This window comes from Festucalex cinctus, chromosome 11 (genome assembly GCF_051991245.1).
Source record: "Festucalex cinctus isolate MCC-2025b chromosome 11, RoL_Fcin_1.0, whole genome shotgun sequence".
Taxonomy (NCBI): domain Eukaryota; kingdom Metazoa; phylum Chordata; class Actinopteri; order Syngnathiformes; family Syngnathidae; genus Festucalex; species Festucalex cinctus.
Window position 1 is genome coordinate 24,577,499 of NC_135421.1, and position 25,836 is coordinate 24,603,334.

General features: G+C 39.2%; 2 protein-coding genes across 4 annotated transcripts; both read left to right on the top strand.

The window, feature by feature from the left end:
• The first annotated feature begins 5,530 nt into the window (after positions 1 to 5,530).
• atp5mc3a (ATP synthase membrane subunit c locus 3a) lies at positions 5,531 to 8,450 on the top strand. The gene is made up of 5 exons (XM_077536557.1): positions 5,531 to 5,600; positions 5,798 to 5,902; positions 6,509 to 6,580; positions 7,609 to 7,799; positions 7,913 to 8,450. The coding sequence occupies exons 2-5, from the start codon at positions 5,864 to 5,866 to the stop codon at positions 8,025 to 8,027; spliced, it is 417 nt and encodes a 138-aa protein (XP_077392683.1). The 5' UTR covers positions 5,531 to 5,600; positions 5,798 to 5,863; the 3' UTR covers positions 8,028 to 8,450.
• Positions 8,451 to 8,608: 158 nt separating this feature from the next.
• Positions 8,609 to 25,539, top strand: atf2 (activating transcription factor 2). 3 transcript variants are annotated; one of them, XM_077536554.1, is made up of 12 exons: positions 8,609 to 9,112; positions 9,641 to 9,713; positions 10,129 to 10,225; positions 10,303 to 10,421; positions 10,497 to 10,622; positions 11,864 to 12,042; positions 12,615 to 12,729; positions 14,577 to 14,669; positions 17,672 to 17,905; positions 18,674 to 18,880; positions 20,639 to 20,744; positions 23,671 to 25,539. In XM_077536554.1, the coding sequence occupies exons 2-12, from the start codon at positions 9,666 to 9,668 to the stop codon at positions 23,871 to 23,873; spliced, it is 1,527 nt and encodes a 508-aa protein (XP_077392680.1). In that variant the 5' UTR covers positions 8,609 to 9,112; positions 9,641 to 9,665; the 3' UTR covers positions 23,874 to 25,539. The 3 variants fall into 3 exon arrangements, with proteins under 3 accessions (XP_077392680.1, XP_077392682.1, XP_077392681.1); XM_077536556.1 differs by lacking the exon at positions 8,609 to 9,112 and adding an exon at positions 9,125 to 9,449; XM_077536555.1 differs by lacking the exon at positions 8,609 to 9,112 and having other exon boundaries at positions 9,125 to 9,713.
• Positions 25,540 to 25,836: the final 297 nt, after the last annotated feature.

A 25,836-nucleotide genomic window follows, 5' to 3' on the forward strand; every position in this document is an offset into this window, starting at 1 on the left:
TGACAGATTAACGACAACAGGTTGAGCCCTGCACTTTGGGACGCCCACCATCTCAATTATGTCCATCTTAATGTACACTGAACAGCCACGCCGGGCCGGGCCATGGACGGGGTAAACACACTTGCAGGAAGCACACCGGTGACAGGATAATAAAGTGCCATGATTGATTCGGCTTGCCAGATCACTTTATTGTGCGGGAGGAGTTGTACCAGATTGTGTGTGGGCTTCTGCTGTCTTGTTGCTGCAGTAAGATAAGAGCAGTATGAGAATATACAGCTTGGATTGAGGCTATTACAGTACTTTATTATTGTGGTCGTAGTTTGCAGTGGTGGACAATGGTACTGCATCACATTGACGGTCGTTCCTATTATTTTTGACTCTCATGCATTTGATTAGCCAAGTAAGATATTTGCTATAGCTGTATTTAGCATGCTGTACATTTTTAGATGTGAAGGCAACAATGTTGACAAGTGGGTTAATGGGGTTGTTGGAGAGCAGATAAGTAACAAAAATCACAGGTGTGTTTTCTTTTTCCTCCGCAAAGACCAACTTGCGACCGGCTCCATTTACATCCGTATGTGTGTAATATGCAGCCCCGAGATTGCAGTATGTCATTGAATTGAAGCAAAAAAAATATGGCTAAAACAGTTTGATTCTTTACTTTTTATTGAATTACAGTATGCCATTAAAATATGTTTTTATAACGCACAGTATCACATTGTGTTTAGATGTAATCACGACCGGTTTGAATCGGAGCAGCAGTTTTGATTTACATGTGCGTGGATTGAATCCAACCGTATAAAATTATTACACATTAACATATATCGGAAATTCTTTTATTGGACAGATGCACAACCCTAATATATCTAAACAGTATATTTTGTAGAGGCTGTCCCAACAATACCGAATCAAATCTGAATCTCGTCAAATTAAACCAAATCAAATATTCCCACTTGGACCGTCCTTGAATCGTATCGCACCCCATTGATCAATATCAAATCGTCCTTTATTGGAGAGATGCACATCCCTAATATAATATCTATATCTCCGGAATATGAGGCTGTCCCAACAATACCAAATTGAATCGTAATCTCACCAAATCGAACCGAATCAAATCTTTCCACTTTGAAAATGAAACGCCTTTGAATCGTATCGCACCCCATTTATCAAGAATTGTCTTTTATTGCAGAGATGCGCACCCCTAACTGTGTGCTATTTTGTGATTAAAAAGGCATTACATTATTTCTGTTTGTATTTAAAAATAATGGTATGTCTGCCATATTATTATATTTAAATATGATAATAAAGCATTTACAAAAAGAATTACTAAAGTGTTTACAGCTCCATACTTGATGACTGCTGCATTTACCTTTGCAGTTGGTCAAAATGGAACTCCTCCCCAAAATGATTTGACTCTTTCTTCTTCTTGTTCAATTCCTGATTATTTTTTTATTTTATTTTTATTTTTTTATGGCTGCCAAAAAGAGTTTAAGGGTTACCTGGCTGATAAGCCGTTCTTCTGCGACCACCGTTGGAAAGAGAGCTAATGTATATTAATGGGGGCTATAAAAGAAACTAATTGAGCATTCCAGATCTTGCTGAGTCAGGCGTCTGTGAGTGACATTGTGCAGCTCCAGGACCTCCACCAGACTACCTTTTATTAGCTCTCTGAACTGGGATGTAGGTCAAGCCATTAAAAGCAGGAAGGGCTCTCCCACTAAGTATCGTGGGGGCAGCCTCATATTCCACACTCCCAAATCTGTGAGATATGCTCCAGAGACGTTTGCAGTAAACATCTCAAGGTAAACGCAGCCAGTATAAGAGATTGAAAAAAAGTTAATCCTCGCTTAAAGTGATTTAATTGAGCACAATAAACTGCAGCCATATGCCGCGCATTAAAAATCAACAGCTTTCCATTTGAGCGCTAAGTAAATACTAGCCTTGCATATCAGCTTATGCTTCAAATTCTGTGTTGATACTGTTTATTTTTAAATACAGCTTGTGTTAATGTTAGGGCTGAACAATTAATCAAATTGAAATTGACATCGCAAAGTAGTAGAATGCAATTTTCAGTTAGCAAAGGCTGCAATTTGGGGAAAAAAGGTGCTTCATTTCAGTCGCAGTCGGCTTTATTTTATTTTTTTTCTTTTATACATACATTATGTAGCTATGTTTTTTTTTCCCTAAATCATTCAACGCTAATTTTAAATCACAGTATTTTTCAAGATCTTTAAATTATATAGATGGGCATCATCAAAATCAAAATGACGATAAGAGTTATGCACATGCACGGTGTCTATGCATCACGCTGAATATAGTGAGTAGCTCAATAGAACAGTAAATCACCAACAATGGCAATAATATTTCAATAGGGGGCAGCACACCAGTATTGCACAATGGTCTTAATATTTAATTGCTCTTTTTGTAAGGAAACTCGAAATGCATTTTGACTAGAGATTGAAGCGCAGCATTCTCCTAATCTACTATCCAGCGTGCGTCATATACATGTCAATCAAATACATTCCCCATATGTCGTCTTAACAGCCTTCTGCGTGCTAAAACTGGCGCGTATATCTGCTCTTGGTACGCCATAAAAACAGGCAACAGTACATCCCGGTAATGGCGTACAGTACGAGGTCAAGAAGATTCCTCTGAAGGGCCGTGTTGTTTTCTTATTCTGTCATCAGCTTTTACTGAAGTGTCATAAGGCGTTTGATTGTAAATCTGGCTGACCTTGAAGACACCGGAGAAAGCGCCGCTCCGTAAACCAATCATCGCACAGCTGCCCCTGTCAGCCACGCTTGTGTTCACACAGTCACTGTCTGCATTTCCTGATGTTGAACAGAGGAAGGAAAGGAGGAGCTCTGCTTATGTTTGGGAGAAAGGTGTAAAAGTAAGCTATCGTGTAAAGAAACAAGTCATCCATCCATAAATTCATATTAGCGCTTATGTAAATACATGCAAATGATTATTTTTTTATTTTTTTATTTTTTTTCACACGAGCGACTCAAATGTTTGGCCATCTTTGGCTACAAGTGATCGCTACATTGCTTGGCCTATCTGTGCTGCGCTGAGTAGTCGACTTTTGACCGTTTTGATGGTATGTCGTATGATTTCTTTATTATTGCAGTCCCTTCGTACTAACCATGTTGAGCAAAAAAAAAAATGGTCGGACAAACATGTGCAATATGAATTAACATGTATAACAGAATGCATGGTGTTCCACAGGGTTCGATTCTGAGGCCTCTGCTGTTTTCACTGTATCTGTTGACCCTGGGTTCCATGGTTGTTTTAAAGTGCTCTATAAATATAGAGATTAGTGATGGGAGTTAGCGTCATAACTGCAAGATTTGCAATGCCAAGTTGAGCAAGTCGAGCACAGTTTAGCAAGACTAAAGGAACACTTCCTTAAACTGCATGGAGATGGGGGATACAAGAACACAACATTTCTGAAGTCAAGCTGAGAAGAGAGTCAGATAATAATAATAATAATAATAATAATAATAATAATAACAATAATAATAATAATAATAATATACAAATAAATAAATATATAAGTAATAAATACTTCACATAGTAATCAACACAGGGCAAAACAGGCATGCTGAGTTACTACTATTAATAAAAGTTAAATTGTGGTCATATAAAACAGGCCTTTTTTTTTTTTTTAGATTATTAATTCCAGTGCAGTGTGATGGTCTGGAATGAGGTGCATGGTGATCAGTGGTATATTCATAAAACTTTCAACACTTAAGTAACAGCAAAAATCATTTTTTTTAAATTTCACACCCAAATCCCAGTCCCACTTAATCAAAGAATTTACTGGACGAACGGAACCCACAATAATAGAACTCATGGCAAAAACAATCATCATGTGTTGCATCTTTGTAGCAAAACGTCATTGAGGAACACGTGTGAGTCTTTCAAGTCAAGTCCTGTTACGTTTTTTAACATTTCTTTAGGATATTTAAAACAGATGCAACTTGCTGTTTGCTATCATGCGGACAAGCTGCTGTGTAAAAAGGCATCCATATGCTTTCATCACCTGCTTTGAACTCTTAGAAAGTAAAAGAGGCTTCTTTGGTATGTGAGGCAGAGAGGCGAGGTGGAACACAGCTAAGGTGTAGCCTTACAGGCAGGTGATACACAAAAGAAAAGAGCCCTGTGTGCGTATTTCCATGCAGCATCCAGGAATGGAGATTAGCATTGAGCCATCAGCGAGGCTGCAGTCCCTCCCCGACGCCGCTTCCGCTGTCAGGCCGCCGCCTCCCCGCTTGTCAGGAGCTCCGACGAGGAGCTGTAAAAACCTTTTCCCCCTCTCCTTAACAACTGCAAAACAACACGCGCGCGCCCCGCCCGAGCGAGGTGCCTGCTTTTTTGAGGCCTCTTGACAGGACGCGCTGCAGGCACAAATTGTAATTCATAAAGGTTAAGGGGGTCAATGCCTTTTATTACCAGTCTGAGTGCATCCAGCTTGATGGGGCCGGCATGCAAATGGAATGTCTCCGAGTGTTCTATGCAAGAAGTCAGACAGCGGGTGCGTGCTGGCTTCTGAATGGGAGGAAGTGGAAGGTGTCGGAAGGGTGGGGGGGGTGCGTGTTGAGACGGCCGCCTCTCTCCACCTTCCTTCCACAGCCTTGTAGGAGGACCACACAGCCAGGGCCCGGTTAATTAGACAGTGTGACATTGACCCGGCGTAGTTAACGGCCGCTTTGATATGCGCCGGCCTGCAATTAATTCATTGTAAAGTTCATGTTTTATCATATGGTTAGCTTTGACCTGTAAGGGGCGGCCGCCTCATAGTGCTGCCCTACATTGGAGACTTTAATCATAGGCATAGGAAAATTAGCAGCATACTTTTAAAACGAGAAAGTATGATGCTAGATTGATAGATGTACTTTATTAATCCTGTGAGGTTTTTTTTCATTGCATTAAATTTTTTCTTATCAGTTATGGCTTTTTTGTAGAGGTATTTATGTGGACATTGCGAAGAGAACAGCTGTGAATGTATGTCCCTTGTGGATATATAAAGTTATTTATCAAGGTATTTTTCATTTTCATTAAAGTATTAGAATTTGAAATGATTATTGATTTGTATACGATGAGGATCATATATATATATATATATATATATATATATATATATATATATATATATATATATATATATATATATATATATATATATATATATATGTTTTTGTAAATCTTGACGCATTATTTTCTGTCGATGGCTTTCGTCCAATTGCACCATTAAAAGGCAGCGCTCATTAGACTCTATTGCGGCCTCTACTGGGTGTTTGCTAGAATTACCTTATTTTTGCAAACCATGCTTTTGGGACGTGTTAGCGTGTGCTAATCAAATATATGATAATTTTTATAACGACAAAATATTATTTTTAAATAAATACATGTTTATTTTTATTTGATTACATTACGGTAAACAAAAACAAGCTGAGGTTTGGTAGACGAATAACTTTGTGAATTGTTAATTTAAATAAAGTTGGATTGAAATGACCTTCCGCCGTCATCATCCGGGTCTCTGGATATATCCTGCTGCGCATGCGCACTCGTCCACTGTGGTTCAACCTCTGCAGTCGGTAAGTGTGTAATGGCAGTCTGTGTGAGAAACATAACCGATATCTATCATCATCCTCTTGTCAAACGTGGAATTGATGCATGCAAAGTGCGATGGGCTGTAGACTAGATATCGATGTACACACGAATTACTTTATTTTCTCTCTGGAGCATTTTAACACCCGTTTGACCTTAGTTCTGTCCGCTCTTCCCTCCTCAGAGAGACCCGGGCTTCAACCAGAATTGACCGAACCGGTTAAAAAAAAAAAACTACCTGAAGTAGAAGATGTACGCCTGCGCAAAATTCGTTTCCACGCCGGCTCTGGTGAGTTTAACGCCGTCTTTGCATGTTAACGATTTTAAAATGAAGCCCTGCGCCTTGAATATCACCGTCAAACCGCGGTGGGCCTATGAATGAACTTGACTGCCGCTTGAATGGCAAGGGTATCTGCAGCTTTGCTAAGTGGCTAATGCTAACACCTACTTTGACGGTCGTTTTCATACAATCATTCCATACAGTGTTTATTTTTCAACGAAGGAATTTGACTTCCATTACGAACTGCAATTAGTTTTTTTATCCTAGTCTGCAACTGTCTTAATGGGCGGGCTACTAGCTAAGGTCATTTAGCCTATGCTTCCATAGAACTTAATGCCACAAGAAAACAAAAACTTTCATAGGCTTGTTCAAGCTCACTTTAATGAAGATTGTTGATGGGCAATTTAGTTAAATAAGTTGTTAGCTTTCTCTCATAGGAATGTTATACAGCATTGTCACTTGCCACAGGTTGGCCACTATCAAGGCTTGTGCAATGCTTCTGGTGATAGAATGATTATCCTGTTGATTGTCATTCAGAGTGCCTGTTCTACATCTTTTGCATATCTGTTGATATGTCAATGTAGTATATATGACTTGTGTACTGTGCTGTTGCAGGTCCGTGCTGGCTCCCGGGCTCTTTATAGACCCCTGTCTGCCTCTGTGCTGTCCAGGCCTGAGGTCACAGAGGTAAGAATGTATGTGTACTAGTGGCTCTTGAGCACGATAAAACATACCTGCTGCTCTGTCAGCCACATTTTTATATTCTTTACTTGTTTTAATATACAAAGAGCAAGAACTCAACCAAGTTTATTTTTTTATTTTTTAGTAGCTATGACTGAAGATGCCTCTAATAAATGTTGCATGTTATCACCTTTCTAAAATTATAGCCTAAGTATTTTTTCAGGAAGTAAGAAAAACTGACCCGTATACTGATTATACTATATGTATGAATCATTTCAGTTCAGGGGTATAATTGAATGATTTGATAACATAAGGATGTATCTTATTTTAGCAGACAGCCAGACAAAAACATTTTTGTCAAAATATGATTTAACCCGTTATACTAAGACAGTGAATGTTTGAATCATTTTAACCATTGGCTTGATCCCTGTCACTACTTCACCTATAGCAAGTAGTGTTTTATGACTTCTATTTATTTATTTATTTTTTTATCTTTTATTTTATTTATTTTTTTGAGTAAAGGCACATTTTATATAAGAAAAATCTCAAATGACACCAGTATTTTTTTTATTTTTTTTATTGAGTATATTCAGTGTTTTGCTACTATTCACAAGGATAGTTTTTTTTTTTTTTAAACATCCGTTTATCAAATGTAGTAATTGACACCCACATAAGTGTTTATAATTGTCTATAGATGCCACAAGATGACGACAAAGCACCTATTGAAATAGATGAGGCCTGACTAAAAGAAACTCCTCCCCTTGCTTCAACATAGTTCCTTGGCACTAAAATGTCACAAATCAATGCCAAAGCCAGATTTGTATTGGACATGACGTTGGGGGGTATGTTCAAAAATATTGTGACCCTGTGAATTGAACAAAGATGCATTGCATGTAGGGATTGAGCATATCCGAGTGAAAGAAGAATTTGGGGGGGCTAGTTTAGATTGAATGCGAGATTTTCCTGAATATCTCTCACAGCACAGTGGATGGCGATGCACTCGCACTAATTTTTTGGAGCCGTTTTCATTCCAGAACACTGTTGCTGTGATGCCCCAGAGCCCCCTCACTCAGGTAACACTGAGGGGCTTCCAGACAAGCGCGGTGAGCTGGGACGTCGACACCGCAGCCAAGTTTATCGGCGCCGGAGCCGCCACAGTCGGTGTAGCCGGATCCGGTGCTGGAATTGGGACCGTATTCGGCAGTCTGATTATTGGCTATGCTAGGTGCGCATCAGTTATTTACGTGTGTTTTAGGGATCAATGCTGTATTCAGTATAATTGAGCAAATAATTTTGTGTACTGTAAATCCCTGAGTTTTTTTTTTCCTCCTATTGCAGGAACCCATCCCTGAAGCAGCAGCTGTTCTCCTATGCCATTCTGGGATTTGCCCTGTCTGAAGCCATGGGACTGTTCTGTTTGATGGTTGCTTTCCTCATCCTCTTTGCTATGTAAAACTCTGCTGTCCAACTTTCATTACAGATGTGACTACACTTTGTGGCTTCCTAAATTTGTTCCGTGTTGGTGTCAAGGAAATGTACATTTTCAAGTCGATCAGGCACTGTCAAAATGAGCGAAAGCATGTATTGTACAAATGTAAGAAATTACATGATTAAAATACATGTATTTGGATGTTTAACAATGTAATGTCTGGGATAGTTTGGAAACAACCAAAAGCAGCTTTTCTGAATGTCATCTATTAATGCGAGTAGCTGCCAAAGACTTGCCTTGCTTTCTGAGAGATTTAATGGAAGCTTTTTATTTTGGGTCCACCTCCATAAGTCTTTGGTTGAGTTGCTAGTTTGATAGTTCTGCTTTTGGGCAGCAGGTGAGTGGCTTTTGTAAATGGCATTGAATAAATTAGAACATTTAAAATGACCTCAGAATATAATGTTTCACTTATGTTTAAAGGGCACTAAGTTGTATTTCAAATTTATTATGGACTTCACAAAGGATACAAAAACTTGCTCATACTTCAACAATATGCCTTTGCTAGATTACCAGATGTTTAAAATAAAAATCTAATTGATGGTAGTCTTTAACCACCTTGGAGTCGCTTTGGTAAGCGTTCTGCTTATGTAGCTGAAAATGTGAAAGTTACTGAGAAGTTGATATGTTTAAAAGTGCATAAGTCAAGGCCAGGAAATTTATTTTTAAGTGTTTATAAAAACATTTAGGGAAATGTACAAGACTAGAAATTGAGGTTACTGCCACACAGGGAAACAAAAATGTGTGTTGACTACTTTGAAACCCAGAGCTGAAATGTTAACGTTTTTGTTTTGTTTTGGGGTTTTTTTTTTTTTTTTAATATAGCAATGGCAGTATGTACTGAATATAAAAACTAAGAAAAAAACACGTTTCGAGCGGTGTGGTAAAACTTAAAAAAAAAAAAAAAAAAGTTTCGAGCGGTGTGGTCTGTATGGGTATGATGTCATTTTGTGACGAATGCGGAAGTTTGCTAACACCTATCGCGATACTTGGCTCAAGACGTGGGATTTTGGGGAAAAAAAAGCAAGGAAGGTAGTGGCTGGTTGAAAGGGGTAAGTAGTGTCCACATCTACGGAGGAATGTTTACATCGCTATCGTGTATGACGTTATGCCTGAGCTATTGGCTAACGTAAATGCTGTCGGTTCTAATATTTTGTTGATATTTCAACACACACCCTTTTGTTAAAACGATATTTAAATATGGCGACGGTTGTATTTTCATGCAGGGCTAAGGCTATTTCATGCAAGCTACTGGAATTGATGTTCGCTCAATCTATGTCCTTATATGATGCTGTGGTCGTGCCTCTTTCGCACAATTACCATTTGAGTGTTTAGGTTTAAAACGTAGATAGAAGCGAGAGGTGACAGTAAGACTGAGGATTTGGAGGTGTGAGTGTCAACAACTGTAGTAAACGCCCATCTTTGACTTGCTTTGTCCACATCTTTGCTTCTTTTGACAGCTCCATCATTCGTTGCCTTTGTCTATTACAATTTAAATTCTAACTACACGTACAATATTTAGTCGCGTTGATAAAACCACAACATAACCATTTAAACCACTTATTTCCCTTCCTTTTCAGGCTGACATAACAGGACACCCTTAATATGAGTGATGATAAACCTTTTCAATGCACTGCTCCTGGCTGTGGACAGGTAACGCCTGCTTTAAATTGGACAATTTTATGTTTATTTGTTAAATAAAATATACGGAGAGGTAGAATTTCACACTGTGACAATACGGCTGCCTTCACAAAGAATGCTCGTTTTTTTTTTTTTTTTTTTAGTTTTCTTTTCTTTAATTTACACTGTCAATTGTATTTAACAGTGTTTATCGTTATGCTAAACTCCCATGCATCCATTTACTGTTTTGTCTTTTCTTAACACCCCTTGTTAAAGATTTTGACGTGTCACAAAATGTTTCACTGTAATAGATATCATATACAAAAATCTCTCCTAAATCACAAAATATGAAAAGCTCATCTTCACAAATAATATATTTGTCTATATGACTCATCTAAAGTGGTATAATTTCCTCATGCCATTGTCCTTGTCTTGTTTGTCCTCCCAGAGATTTACAAATGAAGACCACTTGGCTGTCCACAAGCACAAACATGAGATGACCCTCAAATTTGGTCCCGCCAGGACCGACAGTGTCATTATTGCTGGTAAATCCTAAAAAAGTGAAGAAATGTGCTGTCTTTTTCACGCAGTGCGTGTTCTTAAAACGTTCCTTCCATTGCAGACCAAACACCCACACCTACACGCTTTTTGAAGAACTGCGAGGAGGTGGGACTCTTCAATGAACTCACAAGCCCCTTCGATCATGACTTCAAAAAAGGGGCTGACGATGACATTAAAAAGGTTGTTAACCCTCATTTGGTCTTTGTGTCACTGTCTCTCACTTCTTACAAGCTTATTTACATGACGTTTTTGTAGTTACCACTGGATTTGTCACCGCTCGCCACCCCTGTCATTCGCAACAAAACCGAAGAACCCGCCGCCCTGGAGGTCCACCGAGGCAGTCCTCTGCCTCACCCGGAATCTACGACCAACGACGACAAGGTAAAACACATTTTGTTTTTTGCTAAACCAGTTCACAGGGTAAATGTGTTTCTGATCTGCCTCTTTAAATCCACTTCTACTAATATTCATATAATCATTCATCGGGCTGTCGTGGCACGATCAAAGTCGAACTTAACACAAGATGTACATCCAGCAAAACCAATGTTTATTGCTCCAAGTCTTTTTTTTTTTTTTTTTTTTTTATGGTGGTTGTTGATTGCATTGGTGCATAATTGTACTGCATCATACTGAGCTTTTGTTTCATATTTCATTATATACAACGTACTTGCGCACCACTGGAAACTGCAGCTACTACTAGCTTGTACCCCCCCAGTGGAACACTGTTAAATTATCAAAACACACAAATGTATTAAAAACACACTTTTAAAGTGTTTCTCAGTCTGTTGTCCCTCTGACTTGCATAGTTCTCCAAATAAGTATTCAAGCTGATTGTCATTGCCAAGTGAAGTTCACTTTAAACCCGTCACAGAGAACAATAAAAGACTTTGAAACATAAACAGCTAAATATATTACCAATCCATATACTTTTGTATGATACACTGTGAAATGTATCAATGTATTATGTGATACTGAACTTTTTTTGTGGCAGAAATATGCTTTTGTACTTGAGCTGCCGATTGAGAACCGTTATTATTAATTCTAACACCGATAAAACGCCACTCAGTAACAATATCACTGTGCAAACACTTTGCTGTTCTGTCTTCATTACTTCTCCCTCAAGACTCTTCAAAGGACGAGCACTTACATGTTTTATTGTACAGTGGTTCACTTACTTTTGTACTCCTATGGCAGTGTGGAATTCTGAAATATTAATTAAAATATCTTGTTTATTGATGTTAAAATGTGGAACATTTAAAATGATTTATGCAAATGTATGAAGGATTGTTTAAAGAGCCACTTTCTGTGAATATTGTCATTAGAAAAAATGAATTAAAATTGTAAATCAGACTTTGTGGGGAAGGGAGGTGGTGAGGAATTTGGAAGTAAACCATTGTCACAGAATGGAGTTCAACTTTGGAGCTACCACTGTATTGTCATCACTACTTGAGGTCAATTAAATATGTTCAACTTTTTCCTGATACCAATAGGAAATTGTTATTAGAATTTTCTGAAAACTAATCATATCTTCTCTTTTCTTCATCTCTTTCCTTGTAAAATTTGAGCCAAAAAGACACATTTTCTGCTGTTGCTGCAGCTGAGATGTTGTGTGATGTTTCCAGGACTTATGTTTGCAGCCAGCCTCACTGCCAACATCCACTATAGTCCATCCTGCATCCCTCCAAGTTCCCAATGTACTCCTAGCAACCTCAGAGGCTAATGTTGTTATACAGCAAGCGCTCCCATCGCCAACATCTAGCTCTGTTATTACCCAGGTTCCATCCACTAGTAGGCCTATAGTGTAAGTAACTCAGAATGTCCCTTTTTAAGAAAGAACAGAATCATAGTTAAGTTCTTCAAATCTTCATTTCATTTTATTTATTTTTTATTTTTTTTGGTGCAATTTTGTCTTAGTGGGGCATGTGCTTGTTCTGTCTTTAATTTTAAAGTGCTGTTTGCAGAATCTTCATTTTGGCTGTAGTAGTTTCTTTCTAAATGAGAAATTCTAATTCTCAGTTTGTGTGTTATCATTGATTTTATTTTATTTTTAAATGATCGTGTAGAGAAAGTGATTATATTTGTGTTAAATAATCTTCACATGCAAGGTTGTATGTAGTTAATGTCGTGGAAAACTTACAGTGTGTCCATGTGATTTGTTTGTCATATAGCAATGAACGGGTGAAAGGTTTTACTTCCTACCAGAATCAACATTGTTGTCATTTAATTTCACAGCAAAACACAAAGCCGTATTGCTTGAGCTTGATGGATGTTTCTTCATTCTCATCAGTTGTGGCTTCAATGTGACAGAATGTTGCCATCACTGTCAAAAACAAATATATTTTAACCAGGATGTATTTTTGTTTCCTGCTGCAGGCCAGTGTCTGGCACCTTCCCTGTGCTCTTACAGCTGCCGAACGGCCAGACCATGCCAGTCGCCATTCCAGCGGCCATTACCAGTTCCAGTGTACATATTCCCACTACAATCCCAGTGAGTGCTGTGCTACTCGGACTCAGTGTTAGAAAACTGGAAATGATCTTCATAATTCTGCTTGCTAATTAATCGCATCATTTCCCTGCCAAAATGTGAAAGCGGTAATAAACCTTTTTTTGTTTTGAAAACAACTGTACTATTTTTAGTTTTAAAGGGGAAGTCATCCTTAAACATTTCTTGATTTTATATATATATATATATATATATATATATATATATATATATATATATATATGTATATGTATATGTATATGTATATGTGACCTCACTAGTCTAAACATGACATTCTGATTATTACATTTGTGAAATGTGAATTATGCAGCAAAATCCAGTTGCTTTTATCCATCTCAGGGGGCGGCCATTTTGCCACTTACTGTTGGCATTACATTTGCTCAGGGCTCAGGCAATGACCAATCACAGCTCTCCTATTTTCTGAAGCTGAGCTGTGATTGGTTGTTACCTGAGACCTGAGCAACTGTCATCTTCAGTCAACAGCCAGTTGCAAAATGGCCATCTTCTGATATTGACAAAAACTGCTGAACTTTGATACTTAACTCATAGATTTATGCAATATTAACCAAAACATGTATTTTATTTTTCATTATTGTTGAGAATTTTTTGGAGGGTTGACTTCTCCTTTAAATTAAACGTAGTTGAGCCTGAATTACTTGGTTGTAAAGACCTGACTTAACTTTATGGATAGTTAATTTATGCCAGTCTCACTAAAAATGTTACTCTGAATTTGCATAGCTTGTTGATGGTGACAAAATACTCCCACCTCACCTCCCGACATGCACACGAAAACATTCAACCTACTTCTTAATTGTGATTGGTCAGTGAGGGAGATGAGGGTCACATTTCGAGTCCGCATGCCAAGCCCTCCTCAAGTGATGCTCAGACAACACTTAGTGATTGATTAATGCCACATTTTGTCCTTGCTCGTCTCCCGTTCTGTTGGACAGCGGGGACTATTTACGACATTGGCACCACGGATTTGGCAGTCAATTTGGATCTGGGGAGCGAGCGAGGAAAGTAATGGACTTTGTATGGCCGTGACGAATACGCGGGAATTGGCTGAAGCACAACAGGAACCCGTCCAGCACACTTTGTCATTTGTCCTTGTTCAAGTCAAATCAACGTTCTTGATTTCTGGCAGAGCGTTTTGGATTAGCACTAATGTTTTTTGCAATCCCATTAGAAGTGCGGCTCGTGCTAGGGTTATGAATCTTGTGCGACAAGGTGGGGATAAATAAAATGCTAATCTTGACTTATGAATTTTAGTTTGTTCTGCGACCAAGCTCAATTTACTCGTATATTACGCCAGTTTTCCCCATTGAAATTAACTGAAAGTTGAGTTGACTTCCAGCTTGAATAATAAAAAATATCACTGAAATTATGTATAATAAATCTGAATGTTTATTCTAATACAGATTAATTTATTGCTTGTGTTTAAAAAAAAAAAAAAAAAAAAAAAACTACGTACCTGTTAAAACAAATCGCAATTACATTTTTTTTTTTTCGAAACATTAAGCTCTACCTCCGACTTATCAACATCTCTGAGAGGAGTCCTGCTTGTGGACCTCCAACTTGGCTCTCTCATCGCCTCTTAGCTTCCCTGTCCATATGCTCTCGCACAGCCAGGCAGAGAGGTTCATTAGCGAGCACGCACACATACACAGCATCTCCATGTGGCGCCGCCTCCACACAATAACGGGCTATCCGACATAATGAGGCTGAGATATGAGGGAACTCTGCTGTGTGTGTTGTGGGGGGAGCACGAGTCCGCCTTCGACTGGGGAAGACTAATTTTGTGCTGGTGTCTGTCTCTGTGTGTCTGCTGTCAGCTTGTCAGACCTGTCACCGTAGTGCCTAACGTCCCCGGCATCCCCGGACCCCCCTCGCCACAAGCGCAGCCCGCCCAGTCAGAGGCAAAACTGGTATTTATCATCATTATATGTGTTACATCAAATATTTATGTTATTTGCAGTGCTTGAATATAACATTCCATACACATCTGAGATTAAGGTATCTCATTACCTTTATAAAGTTGTAATGTTATCAGTGATGTTTGTTTATATTGTGAGACCGCCTGTTAAATTCTTTATCGAGGATATTAAATGTTAACATTCCACACAAATGATAAAAAATTGTACTTCTGCTGTCTATTAACTACTAAGAAGTGTGAATGTACCCACAATATTTATAACCTGACCACATTTTGAGTTCAAGTATCTTTTGGAAATGGGAATCCAAAATTGGCAGTAGAACTATAAGCCATTTTGTTAATATATATTTATTAAAAAAAAATTCTATTTTCTTCTTTTTTTTTTTCTTTTTTTTTTTTGCAGGGATCAGGTTTATTGTCCAAAATTATGTGTACTTTCATTATACTTCCATACCTAAATGTCCTAAAAGTAAAAGTACAATATGGTAGATTAACATGCTAAAAGTTACTAGGGTCGTTCTTGATGGTGAAAAATAGCATTTCTTCAAAACTGGCTCTTAAATGTTTTTGAAAAAAAAGGAAGGAAAAATGCTACGACAACTTTCCAGTGTAATTCCCCAATAGAAAACTCAACTAATAAAATTCACCTTTTAGTTTGGCCATATCTGAAAACTTTTGAGCTAAAGTGAATGTAAAATACTGTAATATCCAGTTGGCATTTGGGGGCTTTTAAATAACATTGAAAATTCTGTTTTACTGTCAAGATGCTGGTCATTAACTCATTTGCTCCCAAAAATTATAAATACGTTCTATTTTAAATACGACTTTGCTCCCAACGACGCATTTATTCATTTTGTGTTTGTTTTTTATGCTCGAGCATACAGACGGCTTAAATGCAGCCGCTGAACTGAAGAGAACGGTAATGGCAGTGGTAGTTATTACAAAAACGGCCAGCAGGTGGCAGCAGAGTATAAGAGATCAACCAGGGCCATGTTTACAAAGGCGTTTTCCCCACAGTTGTGAACAATGATGAAACTTAGCTATAGTCTAATAATAATTCCTGCAAAACAGAAACAGATAGAAATGTACTTTTTTTTCCTGTTAAAAGAAGAGACTCAAATCTTTCTGTTGGTAGGTTCCATGTTTTTATAGCAATAGACCACAATATTCTGTGGGCCTTGCAAAATCAGTCCAAATCCAGTAAAACAGCCGCGAGCGAAGGGGGTTGCTTCAGTGAAAATGGCTGCGAGTGAATAAGTTAAATGACAGTATAAATAACAATAATCTTAAATATAAACAAATGATACACATTTCTTTCAGCATATAAAAGAATTGGAAGAAATCTACATAGCGTGTTGTGAGCGAGATGTGTAGCAATGTGATAAACCACGTATCACAAAACCCGTAAGCGTTCTCAGCATGCGATGCTGCTGGAAATTAACAGATAAACTGCAGACAGGAGGCGTTTTTGTTGGCACGGAGAGATTGATCCTGACTGGGAGGAGCATGGCAAAGGGGGTGTTGTTCGGAATCACTGGGTGTGGAGATGACAAACACGGAGACGGCATACCAGGTAGGGGGAGGACTACTAGCACAAGCCAGCTGGGGGGCATCCTGGCACATGCTCAGCGAGACGCATTAAGTCGGCCTCACCCTGCATGGAACCTTTTTGTTCAGCAGAATCCTGCCTGACCTGCACCCCCAACCACCCCCACCTCCCCTCTCTCCTGGCGCCTCCCACTGCACTCAGCTCATCAGCAAACACCTAATGAGCTCGCGTCAAGGAAACAGACCCCTGCTCAACCTGAGGAGGGGGCGGGCGGGAGCTTGGGGGGAGGACGGCGCTTTACAAGGACTGATGATGCTGCAAAGACCACAATAATGATAATTAACTTGCTGAATTTAGAAGATTATACTGTTAATTAGTTGCAAAATAAAGATAAGTAATATAGTAGCAGATGGTTGAATAACACCCATGAGAGGGAGGGTTATTACACTGATGAGCTTTCCATGGCAGAGATGAAATATGAATCTGAGTGGCTTCCCCCTCTTTCTCGGGGCCATTCCAAGAGAATAATATCTTGTTTCTGCCAGAAGAGCTTCTGGAAGGGTATTACACCATAAACTCATTTGGTAGACAGATTGGGCTGGCAAAGGTACTTGTTAGAATAATGCGCTCCTCTGTTTTCTCATGTAAATGTATTGCCTCTCACTTTGTTAGTGTTTCGAAGGGCTCATTCTCTTTCACCTTGTTGGCTGCTACTTGATGCCCGTGCTGGTGGGCGCGAATGCGTTGAGTTATCGTAGCTCGGGATTGCGCGCATGTGCTGATGAGGGTATTCGATCCTTAGCGAGCGTCGGAAAGTCAATTTAAGAATGGATCAAGCTAAGGATGCGTTCATCAAATGTTTATAGAATTGAGTGTAATACCAGTTATCCCAATGAGTAGTCAAGAAATTGGATCAAAATGTGTTTTCAATGATTAAGCATAATATTATGCATTTGAAGTGTAGGGCTTATTTTCAACTTGTGGTCACCACCTTCAGGTTTTGCTACTATCTGTGACTTTGCATGTGTATGGCTTTAAAAGGCGGGGCCAGCCTGGTGAGTGACATGGGTGCCACGGAATGAGTGTAGCGTTTGTTTGTTTTTTACAGTACATGTGGAAAAATGATCAAGTTATCGCTCTAGATAAATTTGATGATCCTAAATCTGTGGTTCTAAACAAGCTACATTGCCTGGCCTGAGTGTTGCAGGAAATTTGATGTGCTAAGTAGTCGACTTTTGACTGTTGTGAATCTATGGTATGTTGTGTGACTTCATTATTATTGTAGTACCTTCATTCTAGTTCATCCCAAATATGTTTTATGGGGTTCAGGTCAGGGGTTTTGTGCCTTTATGCACCTTCCAAAGGGCCCACCTTAAACTTGTTAAACACAAGCTTCCAACTGTCCACAATATTTTTGTGCAATCACTTGTTTACTTCCTTTTCAGAAACCAAAGGGCTCAGTAAGCCAGCAGCTTCCACTGCTAACAAACGGTGACGGCAGCGAAGTCCAGAGCAGCGCCATAACGCACACTGCTGCTCCTGCTTCTCCAGCCCCCATCCCCACTCCTACTCCGTCCACATCGACATCTCTCGGTCTGCCCTCTAACCTGCCACCCGCCAGTGAAGAACCCTCCGCACATTCTCTTCAGCAGCCAGCCACCTCCACCACGGAGACACCCGTAAGTCGTGATAGACCGTTGTTATTTTTTTTTTTCCAAGGCTGATACCGATTATTCGTAAGGTCAATAACCAATATTTCAAGCCAATATTCATTTGCAGTAAAAGTGAAAATATTTGCGTCAAAATTAAAAAAGAATATTTTTCTTATTTCAAACATAAAGAATTGACAGCTTTGTTTAGAAATGATAACAAAACTCAGCAAGTAAATAATTCCCTAAAGTTTACTACTGTAAATGGGTTTCTAAAATTTCAACATCATTTCTTACTTTGATATTATTTATTCTTAAAAATAAAAAGTGTAGCTAGAGTTCCTAGTGTCAGCGTTGTCAGCATTTATTTTTTTTAATACAGTGGGAAATTTAAATACATCTATAAATGAAAAGTTCCCTATGTCTCACAGCACCACAAATGCATGCGAATGTAGCTAATTTGAGGTTTTCGTCAGGGTTCATAAAAGGTTTCAAAAGATCTTCACAGACAGTGAAAAATTGTCTGAATATGTTCGAAATGTATTTGTGACAAGTAAAAATGAGACTTGAACATCTTACAACTCATGATGTAAACCCTAAATTTGCTAGTTTGCAATCATTCACCACTCAGTGAGATAGACTTCGACTTGATTTTATTGGCTCCCTCTTCAAAAGGCCGGTAAAGATGGTATTTGGCATTTTGGCAAATATTGGCGCCTATAATCTGCCCGGCTTTACTCGAATTTACTCGTAAATTCTCACTCTTCACTTTCCTTATTGTTTATGAATTTGTTGCAGGCTTCTCCGGTTCCTCCTGCACCAAACCCTCCAAGTACAGGGGGTCGGCGACGCAGAACCACGAGTGAAGACCCGGATGAGAAGCGGCGCAAGTTCCTGGAGCGTAACAGGGCCGCAGCCTCGCGCTGCAGACAGAAGAGGAAAGTGTGGGTGCAGTCCTTGGAGAAGAAGGCCGACGACCTCAACTCAGTAAACGGACACCTTCAGGTATTCCGCCACTGATAATCGCATGTGTGCACTCTACTGTCAACTTGGCAGATTTTCCCTTCTGTCGTGATGAAGTCATTAAAGCCCATTAATAAGAGACGCCGCGTGACAGCAGCGGCGCACGTATGCGCGGGGCCTTTACTTCGATTCGTGGCTGTCAATAAAGATGTATCCTCCAGATGTCAGCCGCACGCAAGCGTGTCGTCGCTTCTGTCTCGGCAGTTTAGCGAGTGGCCTCAAAACTCTCCGAGGGAAAAGTGTCTGCTTGAACCTTCATTTCTCCGCAAGCAATTAAGAATGTAATGCTGACAAGTTCGAAGCAGTTCATGTATCGTCTCTGTTGATATGTTTGAGTCGGGGGCCCAGCACATCAGTGTTCCAGACAATTAAATAAGATGTGGTGTTGATATCGCACCATCTTGTTTTTTTATAGACACTTGAGGCGGGGAAGGACATCAAGAAGGTTGAGGTCGTTGATAGTCAGGTGAAGAGCAAGTCAACAGGGGAGATATGATTTGAAATGTAGACGATAAGCGGAGGCAAGATGCGTGAATTGCGTTGCACCCCAAGTACTAAGAAGGAAATGACACATGGAAAGAGAACAAAAAAAACATTTTGCACAAAGACATTAATCAGCAGCGCACTTTGATACAGACACAGCCCAGCTGATCAGCAAAACTGTCTCTAATGAGGCACAATTATTCTAACATCATCCTTAACTGGCTTTTTAACGAGGTGTCAGACCCGGCAGGTCTCAGGACTCCGCACATCGTGCAAAAGCCATTTGTCCAAACGCTTTTAACTCGGAGTCCGATGCAAGTTTACGTGCAGTTTTGTGCAGTGTTGCATTTAAGTATAGGATAATAATGGTTATTGTTGAAGACCTCTCTGTAAGTAATCAAACAGGAGCATGCTTCTAATACTAGTCCAGTGTTAACACAATCTAAAGACATCTTTAGTCCTGCTTTTACAAAAATAATGATACCTTCCACATTACAACAATAATTAACACATTGTTGAAATAATACTTAAACAATTCTCAATGCAGTCCCTGTGTTGGATTTCATTGCTTTGTGCAAGAAGCTAATGTTGAGACCGGTGACTGTGTATTATTAATCAGGCCAACAAAGCAGTGCAAATGCGCACGTGGTCCCTCCAGCTATGTTTAAATTTGTCTTTCAATACTTTGATCCAGCCAACCCCAGCTTACCGTAGTTAAGCAGATAGAATCAAATACAGTGGTGCCTTTTAGACTAATGCCGCCTCTTAAATGGGAAAAGAAGGAGCTTAAATCTTCCACCGGTTGTTGCACGCGCCCCAGTTGCTCTAAAACCAGTTAAGACACCTTCAGCCTAATGTGTGTCTTTTTTTTTTTTTTTTTTTTTTATAAGCGACATGCAGAATTCCTCGACTCCGCTGGGAGCTCTAACGACGCACAAATGTAAATCTCGGCAGGATCTACTAAGTTGTGCCAACAATTACAGAGCTCACCTGTTAGCACACAAACAAGGTTCAACTCCACTTGTGAAAAAGTGCATCAGACCTAGAAATTGTAGGCTTGGGTTATTAAAATTAGCTTGTTGTACATGTAAGAGATTAAAGTGTGTGGAGAGTTGCTTGCGATCACATTAAACTCGTATGTCAAAGTACCACTGTACTGTGACCCCCCCCCAATCTTGACATGAGCATATTATATCAGTGTGCAAACACCGACACCATTTAACAGTGTCTGCGCGTGTCTCCTGTCTCCCGAATAAGAGTGAAGTCACCCTGCTGAGAAGCGAAGTGGCTCAGCTGAAGCAGCTCCTCCTGGCTCATAAAGATTGTCCCGTGACGGCCATGCAGAAGAAGTCCGGCTATCACAGTGAGTAATGCGCTATTATTCTCAGCTCCGGGCCGCTCGCCGCCGACTCCGCGAAAATGAGCCGCGTCCAACCGCAACCAGCAACAGGAGCAGATATTGATACATGCGTACATCCCGCTATTTTCTCTAAACTTGGCAAAAGTTGACATACTAATAGACAGGTGTACTTTCAGACAAATCCTTGCTACAGTTGTTGAATCCATCTAAGGGACCACAGATGGTAACTATAAACTTCTAATATGACACTTAAATAAATATTTGGTCAGCCAAACCCTTTTTTTTTCTCGTAGAAACATCTCTCAAGCACACTGATCAGAATTTTGTACTGTGTAAATTACTTTTGTAATTTAAGCCAGAAGTTATTCTTCTTTTTGAGGAATCTGTGGCTTTGTTTGTAATTTCCATTTGTCAGCTAGTACAGGCTCCATTACGTCAGGTGAACTTAAGAAACATGTCAAGGAAAAAATGTTTTAAAAATCAGACTGATTGATGGTTGACAACTCAGAGAAGCCTCTTGCACCCTTGGAGGCAGTTAATGTTGTTTTTAATTGTAGACACTCAAACACGGCCTCAATATGCTGCTTGACATATGCAGAACAAATCCAACTCGTATGGTTTCAAACTTCCAATCTTTTTTTTTTTTTTTTGGCATTTATTGCTCTGAACAAAAATTGGTGCCTCGTATCCTAAAATTATACAAATAAAATTGAGATATTAAATTATTGAACTAGAGTTGTAATCTAAGAAAGAAAATGTTTGAAGAAATTAAAGCTGTGACTGAGATAAAACATAATGACTTCTAAAATTACAACTTTATTAACATGTTCCGTTTTTCCCCCCCAAATACTCCTTCGTGTATGAGTGAATAGATTTATGTGACTTATTTTGCCTTGTTAAATTAGCAATATGACTATCATTTCTTTATAACATGATTTCCAAGTTACAAATTTCCAATAAAGAGTTGAGAAGAGTGAGAGTTGATGCATTTGTTCATAAGAATTTTTATTAGATGAGGCTTTATCACTTTTCATTCTCAAGCATAGTAAAGCTAACCGGCGAGCTTTTCAAATTTAGTTGGAGTCCAGTCAGACGCTGGCATAACTGATTCACTAAAGTCCATCATTTTATTCTGGCTGATCCATGGCCGCCTCAGTTTTATCCACAAGACCCGAACAAGCCTCCTCCTTCACGGTGCTTTCTAGGCAAAGTTGTGGCAAGTGAGAGGAAATTACTCAAGACTGTCCTTCCTGTTAGCCAACTTGAGTTTGGCACACTGAGCCGGCCATCTGCTTGCTGCAAAACATAGAGAGAGCGAGAGAGCAGGTAGACGCTTAATTTGAGAGCTGTGACATCACACGTCTTATAGAGCAGATTATGCTCACCTGAACTTGGGTCAAAAATGACATATTGAGAGAGGCTGACCCTGAAGATGATGAAACCGCTAAATGAGTGGGTCAAAGTCAGGACTTTTGCAACTTGATTTGCAATCTGCATGCTTTCAAGATGGCTGCAAAAACAAGCTGCTACATTTCATGAGCGACATTAGCTGCTGATATGCTCTTTTAAGTGGGGGGTACACATATTCTGCATTTTGCCCCCTGTGTGATCAAAGCAAACACAGGGCTTTCATTTGTCTAAAAGATTACTCTCGATGATTATCCTGTAGTGTATTTATTTTATTTTTTATTTTTGTTTGCACTCCAATCCACTTGGACCCGACAGTCGTAAATGTTAAACCTTTTGAATATTTTTTATTTCAAATCCCAACAGCAAGTTGAGCCAAACCACAAAATCACGAATTGTGGTGTGAAATGTATCAATAGCCAATTAGGAAGCAATCCTGAAGTTGTTGCCGGACGCAAATGGTGAAGCAACTGGTTATGTTGCATGTTTGTGTAAAGCCAGCCGCCGACCAAGCTTTATGACCGGGCAGTCACAAAGAAAAAAAAAATAAATAAAAATCAGATGGCCATGACAGGTCCATAGGACATTCTAAACTTTATACAATATACAATAGTATTTAAAAAATAATGAAATCAAAAACAGAATATAAAAGCTTTGGAAAATTTTGAGACTAATGCTAAACGATCAGTGTGTCTGATTTATTATGATTGATTGCTTTAGTGAGAAAAAAAATTCAGTTTAAATTAAATATTTAAATAAATTCAATTTTTCTAAAAATATTTTCATTTTATTTATTTTTTATTAAATTTATATATATAGATATATATTATTATTATTATTATTATTTAATTACATTTTTATGTTTTTGGGATGAAAATGAATGCAGACATCCCAAAAATGTAAACAAATTCTTCTTTGTGCTTTCTGGCTGTTTGGATACCCATTGTCACTCCCACAGGTCAATCTTGGTACTACAACATATAAAGTGACGTGTTATGTGCTGTTAATCAACTCCTGTGCACCACACACTCTAATAGCATTACACATACATGGTCACGTTTTTCCCTCCATGTAAGGGCTCTCACATTAAAAAAAAAAAAAATGGCTAAGTGTGAAGCCCGCTTAATTTCGGCGCAAAATGGAGAGCAGAGCCTCCGTTCTCCCTCCTCCCCATCAGGATCCAATTAATTCAAGGCGAGTGCTGAACAGCTGGTGGCATTTTGACTCCAAGTCTTGCTAACTCTTTAGCGTGCGCATCATTAAAATCAGGTGCTGTAATCATCTGTCGCTGCAGTCGTTGGCAAGGTAACCACAAACAAATGGGATGAAAGTGGGGGTTGCAATGGGGTGCCCTCATGATGTACGTTTAAATTGACATTGGGAGCGTTAATTAAAGGGAGGGGTGCGGCGTAATTGGGATTAACGGAAAGGCTTTTAGCACGAGCCGCGGGCAACTCGCACGTTGGCGTCCCGATCGGCGCTTTTCGCAGCCCCTCCAAGACGTTTGTCCTCCTCACTGCAGTCGGCGACAAAGACGAGAGCTGCGAGGAGATGTCGGTCCCCGGCAGCCCGCAGAGCGAAGCCATCCAGCACAGCTCCGTCAGCACCTCCAACGGGGTCAGCTCGTCGTCGTCGTCCTCGGCGGCGCCCGCCACGTCCAACCAGAGCACAGACGACAACCAGCCACTGAGCGGCGCCACCCAGTCTCTGCCTTCAGGCAGCTGATCATCCCCATCCCAAAAACAGGAAAGGGATTGTCCTCCTGCTTCACTTTGGACCGTTGTTTTATTTATTACTCTCTTTACGTTGGGTCCTCTTTATTCTCTGCAGGCAATAGTGACGTGGTGGAGACAAAAGGAACTGGCACTTTAGGTGTATTGTAATGCTGTTAGAACTTAATAAGGGTTATTTGTTTAACATTTCATGGCAAGATGAGGGATGGGCATAATCCATTAATTTATTTTTTGTGCAGGTGATACATTGTTGTGCATTAATGGCCAATAAACAGTTTTATACTTGACTATTGATGCCGCATGAGGTCCCTGTGTGGGGAAAAAATATTTTATTTTTTTATTATCAGATGCTGTACTAATTATAATTTTTAAATTGTTTTTTTTTTTTTATTACCTTTATTCAGTTATTTAATTCAATTTGAATCAATTAGACTTTGAAGAAGTATTGTTACATATTTACAAATATAACTAAATGAATATATATATGACTAACCAATTTTAGGGGAAGAAAATGGCAAAATAAATGCCACGAGTATTTTTTTTTTAACTTTATTTAACCAGGTAAAAAAAATGTTTGAGAGCTAATCCTCATTTTCATCTCATAATTCTCATAGAATATTTTCTGCATGCTCATTGGCCCGCGTATTGACCATGCAATGACACAGCTCCATTTTGTTCAGTAACGTGGAAAAGAAATGCCCATCCCTAGTCAGTCGGATTGAATACCAAAGTGTATTGGCACATTTATTTATTGTATTTATTTTTAAACTGTTTACATTGTCACCATTTTATTTATTTGTTCTTTTTGATGATTTTCTGTCTGTATTTTGCACATTTAGAGAAACGACGAGTTTACCTTTTTTCAAGCAATGGCAGCTTTGGCCATACACAATTAATTGTACATGGCTGAATCCGATGTTCCCATTGGACAACTTTGGAATTTTTGTTCTGGTGGGATCCGCTGTAGTCGCTTTGCGCCGTTTGAATGTTCACGCGTCGCCTCACATGAACGGGACGACATGTTTAGAAGCAACATTCCGCCTGTAGTTTGATTGTTCTCTGTGATTGTAGGCCTGCGTTGTCGTGGCGATGGCCTCCTCGTCCAACGCCATTCATGTTTTTGTAGAAATGGTTAGCTGACATGCACTAAGGGGGGGGGTGGCTTGCTTTTGCTCTTGAAACGAGTGTAAATAGCTTCATGCAGCACACGTGACATGATGCTCTTCTGATTGCTCCTTTTTAATGAAGTCATGTGAAGGACATCACTGATAGACTACATTTGTATGTTTTAGGTGTTGTGCTTCATAGTTCTAGTTGAGCAGTTAAAATTGCTTTTTGGAATTTTCAATAAGATGAGCAGAAATAAAATAAGTCCCACCGTGATGTTAAGTTTATTTCTCTACGGGCTTACTACTGTGTAGTCATCCAAGATGATTATTTTTTATTTGATGTATTTATATTTACGTTTTGTGCTCTCTGCATGACATGATGATTCTCTGCGAGAATTCAATGTTTCAGTCAGATAACTACAAGCAGCGTTGTTTTTAGTTGATCTGCTTAAAACAGGGTGTGATCGTGTGTTCAATGTTTACTTGTGACTTGTGAACGTTCTTTATGAAATTACAATTGATAACTTGGAATAAAACTTTTAATAGCTATTTGCATTTTGCCCTGCTGCTTATTAATTAAGAATTAACTCCTATTTTTATTATTTTTTTGGACCATGACTTAGCGTTATCACAATAACACTAGTATATATTTTCCCCAAACACAAGTTCGTTTGGAATAGAAGGTACTTTCAAGTCATGAAATATTTTCTTGTGGTGTATACTGCCACCAAGTGGCACCATAAAGTCGTTCATTTAAACACTTGGCATAGCAGGAAAGAAAGCAGCCAAGAAATGATGAAGGAAAACGTAGTTCATGTAAATACGAGAGCCGGGTAAGGTCAAGGG

Bases quoted from the DNA above. Each gene is read 5' to 3' on its own strand.
- atp5mc3a (XM_077536557.1), top strand. From the start codon at position 5,864: ATGTACGCCTGCGCAAAATTCGTTTCCACGCCGGCTCTG. The intron at 5,903-6,508 runs GTGAGTTTAACG...GTGCTGTTGCAG, and splicing joins TCGTTTCCACGCCGGCTCTG to GTCCGTGCTGGCTCCCGGGC. The intron at 6,581-7,608 runs GTAAGAATGTAT...TTTTCATTCCAG, and splicing joins CCAGGCCTGAGGTCACAGAG to AACACTGTTGCTGTGATGCC.
- atf2 (XM_077536554.1), top strand. From the start codon at position 9,666: ATGAGTGATGATAAACCTTTTCAATGCACTGCTCCTGGCTGTGGACAG. The intron at 12,730-14,576 runs GTGAGTGCTGTG...GTCTGCTGTCAG, and splicing joins ATATTCCCACTACAATCCCA to CTTGTCAGACCTGTCACCGT. The intron at 17,906-18,673 runs GTAAGTCGTGAT...AATTTGTTGCAG, and splicing joins CCTCCACCACGGAGACACCC to GCTTCTCCGGTTCCTCCTGC.